The sequence below is a fragment of the Triticum aestivum genome, chromosome 3D, assembly GCF_018294505.1.
Source record: "Triticum aestivum cultivar Chinese Spring chromosome 3D, IWGSC CS RefSeq v2.1, whole genome shotgun sequence".
NCBI classification, from domain to species: domain Eukaryota; kingdom Viridiplantae; phylum Streptophyta; class Magnoliopsida; order Poales; family Poaceae; genus Triticum; species Triticum aestivum.
Window position 1 is genome coordinate 324,860,679 of NC_057802.1, and position 8,906 is coordinate 324,869,584.

General features: G+C 48.4%; 1 protein-coding gene across 1 annotated transcript; it reads right to left on the minus strand.

Moving 5' to 3' along the window:
• Nucleotides 1–819: 819 nt before the first annotated feature.
• On the minus strand, nt 820–5,001 carry LOC123078667 (plastidic ATP/ADP-transporter). The gene is made up of 5 exons (XM_044501253.1): nt 4,132–5,001; nt 2,657–2,926; nt 2,441–2,584; nt 2,005–2,352; nt 820–1,404 (listed from the first exon to the last, which is right to left on the minus strand). The coding sequence occupies exons 1-5, from the start codon at nt 4,891–4,893 to the stop codon at nt 1,066–1,068; spliced, it is 1,863 nt and encodes a 620-aa protein (XP_044357188.1). The 5' UTR covers nt 4,894–5,001; the 3' UTR covers nt 820–1,065.
• Nucleotides 5,002–8,906: the final 3,905 nt, after the last annotated feature.

An 8,906-nucleotide genomic window follows, 5' to 3' on the forward strand; every position in this document is an offset into this window, starting at 1 on the left:
AGCACTAGCCGTTGTACATGAGCGCTGAGGAGGATGTGTGTGGTTTTGGCGTCCGAATTTAGGTGATCCGTCCACGTCCTCTTTAGCTTTTGCATAAAGCAGCACAAGGACTCCCATCCCAGGTTCTACGACCCGCGCATTTAGGCTTTACGCGCGCGGAATTATCCGCTAATGGGACGACCAAAACACTCGTTACAACAGCAAAAAAACAAGAAAGGAAGCAATTTAAGCAAATACTATCAACAGAACGAGCAAGCAGCCACGCATATAGACCGAAAAGCATGGGTCAGGCGAGGGACATGGCTGGAGATCTCACTCGATCGCCACGAGGAATATGACACGATTTCCGGATCAATTCATCTGGCAAATATTGCACGCACGTACATGCAATCTCGTCCTCCTATATGTAGAGTGTGTACATGGGGTTTGCTATTTGTGTGATCACATCATCATCCCACCACTTGGGCCGCCCTATGAGACGACCTAGAAATGGGCAACAAAAGGATGGGCTCACATGTTTCTGCTACTTTGCCCTCTCGGCTCTCGGCCAGCCGCTGCTAATGCTCTGCTTGTCTGTCATAGTCGAATCGGACACAAAGTGTCAACATGAGGCGAGATTGCAAGTTTGATACGATTCGAGCTTTACAATGGCAAACACAAAATCCGTCGCCGGACTTGCAAGATATCATAGTTGGCTTACCGTTGGACATGCTGAATTCATTGCTTGCTCCTGCCTATAGAGAGTAGCAGTTCAATTCCAGCGGAAATGAGACCAGGCACCAATGACATGGTAAAGTTCTGAGCCCGTGTGACAGAAACTTTGCGAGAACACAATAAAAATCTGTGTGTTGTAATTGCAACAATGGTTGAATTTCCACACCGGCTCACCAGGCCTACCAGGCCAGTTGTCAAAATTTGCTTACCATTACAAACTAACCAGCACCTTGATGCTGCTCACTGTTACAAACTCTGGAAAGAAATCGTCAATCGTTCCTTCATCATTATTTCTGCTCAACGTAACCAGTATCCTCCTGCCTATGGCTTCTCCAAAGAAGGTTGACCGGTCTATTGAGCTGGAGATGAGTCGGATGGTGAGTTCTCAGTTCCATTTGATTGCTCCACCAATACATCAGTAGCCGACTCAGGTTCCTTGGGTGCCGCCGTTTCTACTTTCTCTTTCGACATCTCCTTTCTGAGATCCTCTTTGGCCAAGCTTGAGAACTGCTTGTCCAATGATCTTGCCGCGCCTAGCCACGCAAGCACGATGACCAACAGTATACCACCAAGGTAGGGGGTCGAGTTTGCCAAAGAGCCAAATATCAGGATCAAAAACTGTTGGATCAGTGCACCACCCGACTTGCCCAATGGGTTGCAGACAACATCAATGGCTGCCTTTCCCTTCAACTGCAAATTGATCGAACCAAAGTTAACATGTGCAGCATAACAATGGTGCAGTCAGTAAGTTCTGAAGAATTGAGAATTAGCTAACCAAACATGGTGCGAACCAGGAAACATGAAGGAGAATATGGTATGGTGTTTACTGGACTAGGCTACATGTGCACTGATCTTCTAAGACTGCTCGCGGCAAGGAATTGCACTTGTTGAAAGTACATATAAGTCTACAACACATGACAACACATTCAACAGCAGGGAAAAACAAGTAATGTGGTTATCCAACTACAGGACCATGCTGAGCTCTGTATGAGATTTGATATGTTTAATAAAGGTATATCTCATCTGCGTCCTGAGAAAATTGAACAGATTATCAAGTTGCCATACTAAATTCCGCATGACAGCAACCGATAATTATGTGTAAATTATTTACTAATATTTACATATATTTAATCAAGAATTTGCTAGAGTAAACACATATCAAGCAACCAATTAACATACATGAAATACCATTACACAGAAAAGAACATCAGTAAATGAATATATTTTTTTCACAGAAAATTTACCAAGGAATCACACAGATAAAAATGGAGTCTGGAAGGATGAACAAACCTTCATATCTCCATCCAAAGGAATATAGGCCATTTCCTTGCATGGGTCGAATAAACTGTACTTTGCACTCTTGCTAAATATGTTCTGCAACGCACCCACATAAACAGCCGCAAGAAGAGGGGTCATACCCCACGTGGCAAGCAGGGGAGTCAGTGGTTGCCCAAACAAAATCAGAGAGAAGAAACCAACGCCAGTCACCAACAAAACTGTGGGGGTGATCATGGCAGCCACCCCCCAGCCAAATCTTTGGAATATAATCCGGCCTAACAGCATCATCGTGAAAGTTGCAATTCCAGTTGCGGTAGAGAAATCACCCATGAAAGATGAGTACTCGTTTGGACTGGGGAACTGCCAAAATGAATAAGGAACCATTACTGCAATGAAAAGGTTAAAGGAGTACAAGGAAAGAAGAAAAACAAAAGCCGGAAAAATTTACCTGTGCCTTGAGCTTCGATTTCCATGTCACTTCCACAAGATTGATACTAATGCCATATGCAACGACTAAGGTAGCAAGGTCCCTCACGTATTTTGAAGAGATCAGAACTTTCATACTCTCTTTCATGCTAAGCTTAGGTTTGTTCTGTTGAAACAAAGGCTATCAGAATATGTAAGTGGTAATAAAAAGGGAAGCACATTCAAGTATTCTACTGACCTTTTTCTTCTTGTGGTCAGATTTTGGAAGAGAAGGATCATTCAACACAAGTTTGTTCACTCCCCAATAGATGGAAGTAATGACAAGCCCAAGAAGTACCACTATGCCCATCATTCCTTTCAAAGATACCTCCCAACCATCAACTCCTGGACCCATTGTCTTCCGCAAATTTGAGAAATACTTCACAGTACGCCCAGAAAAGATAAGGGCAATATTTGCCCCAAGGCCAAATAGAGGGTAGAATTCTTTTGCTTCATCGACTGTGGTGATCTGAAAAAGATTTAATCAACTCAACTGGAGCACGAAGGGCTATCATTTAATAAGAAAGCTGAGCAAATATAAAATAAATATTCAAACTCAAAATTCCATATGGCAGGCACAACAAGGACATGGACAAACAAAGCCATCACAAAGGTACCCTTTCTTTAGCAGTCTGCTCTCCAATGGACAGCAGGACAGCAATACAAACACCATGGTCAAACCAACAAGGCAACAACTACAACAGTGAGCTCCTACTCTTCAGATACCCCCCCCCCCCTCCTCTGTTGCTCGCCTCTGGCAGGCATTAGTGTCTGGCTACACCGCTATGGTGTTGTCTTCAGATACATAACTCCCTCACTACCTAAGTCACAATGCAGGCTCGTAAGCTCTGTCTTCTTAATGTGCTCTGAACACTCCCACTTAGAGGTACTTTCAATAAAACTGACTGCAGAACAGAATGTTTCACATCTGAAGCGATAATAACTTAACAAGAATAGCCATTAAATTATGATAACTGAACCATTGAAAACATACAGGTGCTAAGCATGACAATGCAATGCTGAATATTTTCAGACATTATCTCTGTTCTCCTTCTGTACACTTATTTTTAGTGAGTTTCAGAAATGCTGTCCTGATTGTCTCTCTCAAAAGAAATTGCAGCTAGTAAAATGTCCATGAGCGCATGTCAAGTATGAACAAGGTACCCTTCCATTCTGGAAGAGAAGTAGTCATAATGCAAAAACCTACCATTAGCTTTGCTCAAGACTAAATTGCTCATAACTATCTAAGAAGGGGTTAGAAGGTGCGAACCATATCCAGCCAGGTGTTGCATAAAACAAATATACACAACCAGTTGATGACTGAAAACAACTCAAACCTAATTCAGGTTGGGAAGCTGGCAATCATGCAGCAAACGATATTCGTAGCAGAAAGCAACAAGCACATAGACCTCAACCAACAGTTTCAGCCATAGCGAAATGCTACAATGCAGGACCTACAAAATACGACTACAAAGAGCACATCCCGTTTATGTCATCATCAGCCGTCTAACCATTCTGAGACAGAGAAGTTTTGTTCTCGAATAACCAACCGTCCCGTCAAATATTTGACTGTGAACGGTCGAAACTACTGTATAAAATTAGCCTGGAAACTAACGACGGGAGTGACATTTGCACATTCCAAGGTTGAACGAAAAAACCAAAGCCGCAACTCACCTGGTTGGCAAAACCCCAGAAGAGGACAGAGACGACGACGCTGCCCCACAGCTCGGCCATGACATAGAATAAGCAGAAGCTCCAAATCCTGAGGATAGCTACCGGTCCAAGGAAGCTCGGGCCGAGCGCCGCCAGAAGCTTGTCGGCGAGGGCGGTGGGATGGATGGCATCCCTGAGCGGGTAGAGCACGAAGCCGAAGAGACCGAAGAAGGCGATGAATGGGAATATGACGGTGTAGAAGAGCGCCTCCCGGGAGAGCACGTCGGAGAGCTTGGAGTATGCGAGCATGAAGCCGATGGCCATGGGCAGGTTGACCCAGGTCTTGAGGAAGGGGATGATTTCCGCGCTGCTCCCCTTGGCGGTGACCACCAGCACGTCCTTGGTGTCCCGAAGGATGGTGTAGTTGAACAGGATGCAGAAGAACATCAGGCCCAGGGGCACGATCTTCTTGAGAGTCGGGAGGCCCACGCCGAGGAACTTCTTGACCTCCGGCTGTGCCGGGGGCACCGCCGCCGCGGCCGCGGCCGCCGCGCTGCAAGAGACGCCAGCACTGATTCTGCGCTTCAAGAGCCCATACCCCAGGACGGCGTCCTGCGAGGAGGGGGCCCTCGACGAGAGGAGCGGGGCTTGGAGGGCGGCGGGCCTGGAGCTGGACGCGGTGGAGAGGGACGCGCGGGTGGCCCGGAGTCGCGGGAGGGGGAGGCGGGGCCCCGCGCGGAGAGAGAGGCCGGGCTTAGCGCTGAGGAGGGCGAGCGACTCCATGGATGGGTGGCGGCGCTCTGCTCTGCTCGTCTCGTCGCCGCCGCTACCTCGCCCGCACCAAGGCGCGGATTGGGGGGAGGGGGAAGGTGGGGAGGGACCGAGGGAGGGAAGTGGGTGTCGAGCTTGGGCGTGTATTAAAAGATGGCGCATCCATATGAGGACGGGATCGGCCGTGGGTTTTCGGGCCCGAGACGATCCTGGCCGTTGGTTCGGGTTCTGGGGTTGGGGTTGGTGGGAGCAACGAGACGGCGTCAAGCGGCCGCCCCACGTGGGTTTTGTTTCAGGGCAAAGCAGGAGTTCTCCCACTACTTTTTCACGTTACCGAAGTCCAATTCAAAAAAAAAACGTGGAAGCCAGTTCAAATTCAACTTCAAGGGCTTTTCTCCGTGGTTGGTGGCGGTGAGGGTTTTATTCAAAAAAAAAAGGTTTTAGAAGAGCACCTGATGAATACCTATATCGAGGCCATGACCTAGGGCGAGAATAGGGTTTTGACTCCACCGACGGAGGTTAGGGCCATCATTTTTTTCTCGAATATGCACGAGTGTGCATATCATATATTATAGAAGAAAAGGCAAAGAGTGCCTCCACCGTTGGTTACATGAATTCTATTACATGCTAATCCTCAGCACTCACCCACCTCCCTACCCTACAAAAGAAGGGAGTTACATTCCCTTTTAGTAGACCCGCAGAGGACCAGACTACACCCTCCTCTCGCACTCTTTGCAACAGTTGCTCAATAGATGGCCGAGCTCCGTCAAAGACAATCGCATTCCGGTGCTTCCACAACTCCCACCAAACAAGCGCGAAAATGGTGCGTAGATCTTTCGTGCCCACATTGTTAACTCCCTTCTTGCCGACGGCCCATTCAGTCAACACATCATTCGGCGAGGGTGTCCATTCAGGTTTGCCCAGCGAGCCACAGATGGCTGCCCAAGCGCTCCGAGCAAAGACACACGTAAGCATTATGTGATTGATCGTTTCTTCCTCTTGATCGCAGAACGGGCACGCATCCTGGTGAGGTAGACCCCTCCATGCAAGGCGATCCGATGTCCAACATCGATTCTTCATTGCTAGCCAAGTAAAGAATCTGCACTGCATGGGGGCACGCGACTTCCATGTTAGATTTGCCGTAGGCATGACCTCCCTTCCGCCAAAAGCAGCCGCACAAGCCGATCGGACTGAGAAGTGTCCCTTCGCCTCCCATGACCAGGCAATCTCATCCGGTAGATCCTCATTAGCTTCCCAAGCAGAAACTGCTTGCCAAAGTGCAAAGAACTCATGCAAAGTATCCGGTCCAAGGTTGGGGCCAAGGTCCGCAGCCCAAGACCCGTTCTCCATAGCTTCGCAAACTAACCTCCTTCCTCGTGTCCGTGGTGCAATCAACTCATACACTCTAGGAGCAATCTCCTGGACTCTTCGCCCATCCAGCCATCGGTCCTCCCAAAAGAATGTTGTCCTACCAGAATGTGTTGTAAACCTCATGGCTGCATTACACAACATGGTTGCTTCCTCGGCCACCTTGATCTTGAACTCACTCCACGGCCTTGTCTCATCTGTTCTTTTTAACCACGGCCAGCGGGCTTGCATGGCCACGTTCATCCATGTAAGGTTGGGCAGCCCCAACCCACCTGCCCATTTGGGCGTGCACACCATATCCCATGCAACCGCGCAGTTACCACCATTTGCTTCTCCTCTTTTGCTCCACAAGAACCCTCGACAGATCTTATTCATCGCCGCGATAGTTTTCATAGGTAGATCCAGCGCCATCATTGCATGGATAGGCATGGCACACAGCACAGATTGCACTAGAGTAAGACGGCCACTCTTCGGCATTAGAGCTGCCTTCCACCTCGGTAGCCTATTTGCCATATGATCCACCAAATATTGTAACTGTGTTGCAGATTGCTTCCTCAGCGATAATGGCAGCCCGAGGTACTTTATTGGGAACGATCCCAAGGGACATTGAAGGGCATTGCATGTCGTTGCTATCTCCTCATCGGACACCTAATTGGTAGAGCTGCTGATTTGTTCATATTAATTTTCAGCCTGACAGCCTCCCCAAACAACTCCAGGATGCACTTGCACACATCCAGATCCACATGCCTCGGCTTGACAAAGAGTACTACATCATCGGCAAAAATGGATAGGCGCTTCATCATGCCCTCACGTGCAAGAGGCGTCAACACACCTCTACTAGTAGCCACCTCAAACATCCGCTGTAGCGGCTCCATGGTAAGAATGAAGAGAATAGGGGAGATGGGGTCCCCCTGTCTCAGCCCTTTGCAGTTCCAATTCGTATCTCCCGGATCACCATTCACCATGACCTTGGTGGTAGAAGTGGCAAGTATCCCACATATCCACGCTCTCCACCTTGGCCCAAAGCCAAGTTGCTGCAACACCTCAAGAAGGAAGGGCCATTTCACGGAATCAAACGCTTTTGATATGTCGAGCTTTAGCAAGATAGATGAGCACTTCAAGGCATGTAGGCGCCTTGCCATGCTCTGCACCAGCATGAAATTATCATGTAACGATCTGCCCTTAACAAACGCGCTTTGATGATTTCCAACCAACTTGGGTAGATCACCCACCAACCGGCACGCTAACACTTTTTCAAAGATCTTGATGGCCCTATGGACAAGGTTGATGGGCCTGAAATCGCTCACATCCAATGCGCCCTCCTTCTTGGGCAATAGCGAGACGAGAGATTTATTGATCGAGGCCAGCCCTCTCATATCACCATTGTAAAAGCAACCCATCGCCCTCATAAAATCCTCCTTGATGATACTCCAACACGCCGCATAGAACCTTCCAGTAAACCCGTCCGGTCCCGGAGCTTTGTCAAGAGGCATGCTTTTGATCACCTTCTCTACCTCCTCCTCCGTAAACGGCAGCTCGAGGTGCGACAAGTCAAGATGAGGAAGACCCAATATGTCCAAGTTCAGAGTGCGATGCCTGCTCTCCGAGTCTCCAAATGCCGCACCAAAGTACGCGTCCACCGCGGATGCAACCTCATCCTGCCCAGCATAGATGTTGCCATTGTACCGAACCGTACATATGACGTTCTTCCTTTGTCTGTGGCTGGCTTGCTGGTGGAAAAGCCAAGTGTTTCCATCCCCTTCTCGCAGCTGCAAAAGCCTTGATCTCTGCCTAGCGATCGTCCTCTCCAGAGAACTCAACCCAAGGAGCTTGTTCTTTAAGCACCTCCGCAGCTCCCGCTCATTTTCCATCAGAACCCTACTCTCCATAGCAGTATCCAGTTGTTTAATGACTTCCAGAGCGATCGCAATTTGCAACTTCACATTGCCGATCCATTTGTCACTCCAGCTTTGTAAGCTGACCGCAGTTGCTCTAAGCTTATTATGAAGCGTTAGATAGTTGTTTGAGGCAGCTGGTGTTGAGGTCCATGCTAGCTTGACCACATCCATGAAACCTTCCGCCTTAACCCAGAATGATTCGAACTTGAAATGGCTCTTAGTTTTGATTTTCACATTCATATCAATCATGAGCGGACAGTGATCCGAGATCGCCGTACCCAAAGACGAAAGAAAGCAGGCTGGGTAGGCCTCATCCCACTCATTGGAGACGAATACGTGGTCGATCTTCTCTAGGGTAGCAATTCTTCTTTCATTTGACCACGTGTACCTCCGCCCATTGAGATAGAGCTCTTTTAGCTCAAGTCGGTTTAGCTTAGTACGGAATCTCGCCAACATTCTGCGGTTTATTAGGGCATTATTTTTATCCTCCTCCCAAGCAATAAGATTAAAATCACCGGCCACGAGCCAAGGCCCAACGTGCAAGTCACGAATATCCACCAAGTCTTGCAAGAATTCCAACTTGTCATCCTCCTCCTGCGGCCCGTACACACATGTGAGCCACCACGGCTGCTCGTCCTTAGGGCCCATCATCACTACTCTCGTTGTTTATCTCTCATGCTTAGCTGGCAAGGGAGGGTGTTGTCCTTCGCCGGAGAGACGTAGGGTGAGATCATATCAATGTATGCTAGGATTTAGATG

Coding starts and splice junctions, on each gene's coding strand:
- LOC123078667 (XM_044501253.1), bottom strand. CDS start 4,893: ATGGAGTCGCTCGCCCTCCTCAGCGCTAAGCCCGGCCTCTCTCTCCGC. Junction 2,353..2,440: donor AATCGAAGCTCAAGGCACAG/GTAAATTTTTCC, acceptor TCATTTTGGCAG/TTCCCCAGTCCAAACGAGTA. Junction 1,405..2,004: donor CTTTGGATGGAGATATGAAG/GTTTGTTCATCC, acceptor ATCAATTTGCAG/TTGAAGGGAAAGGCAGCCAT.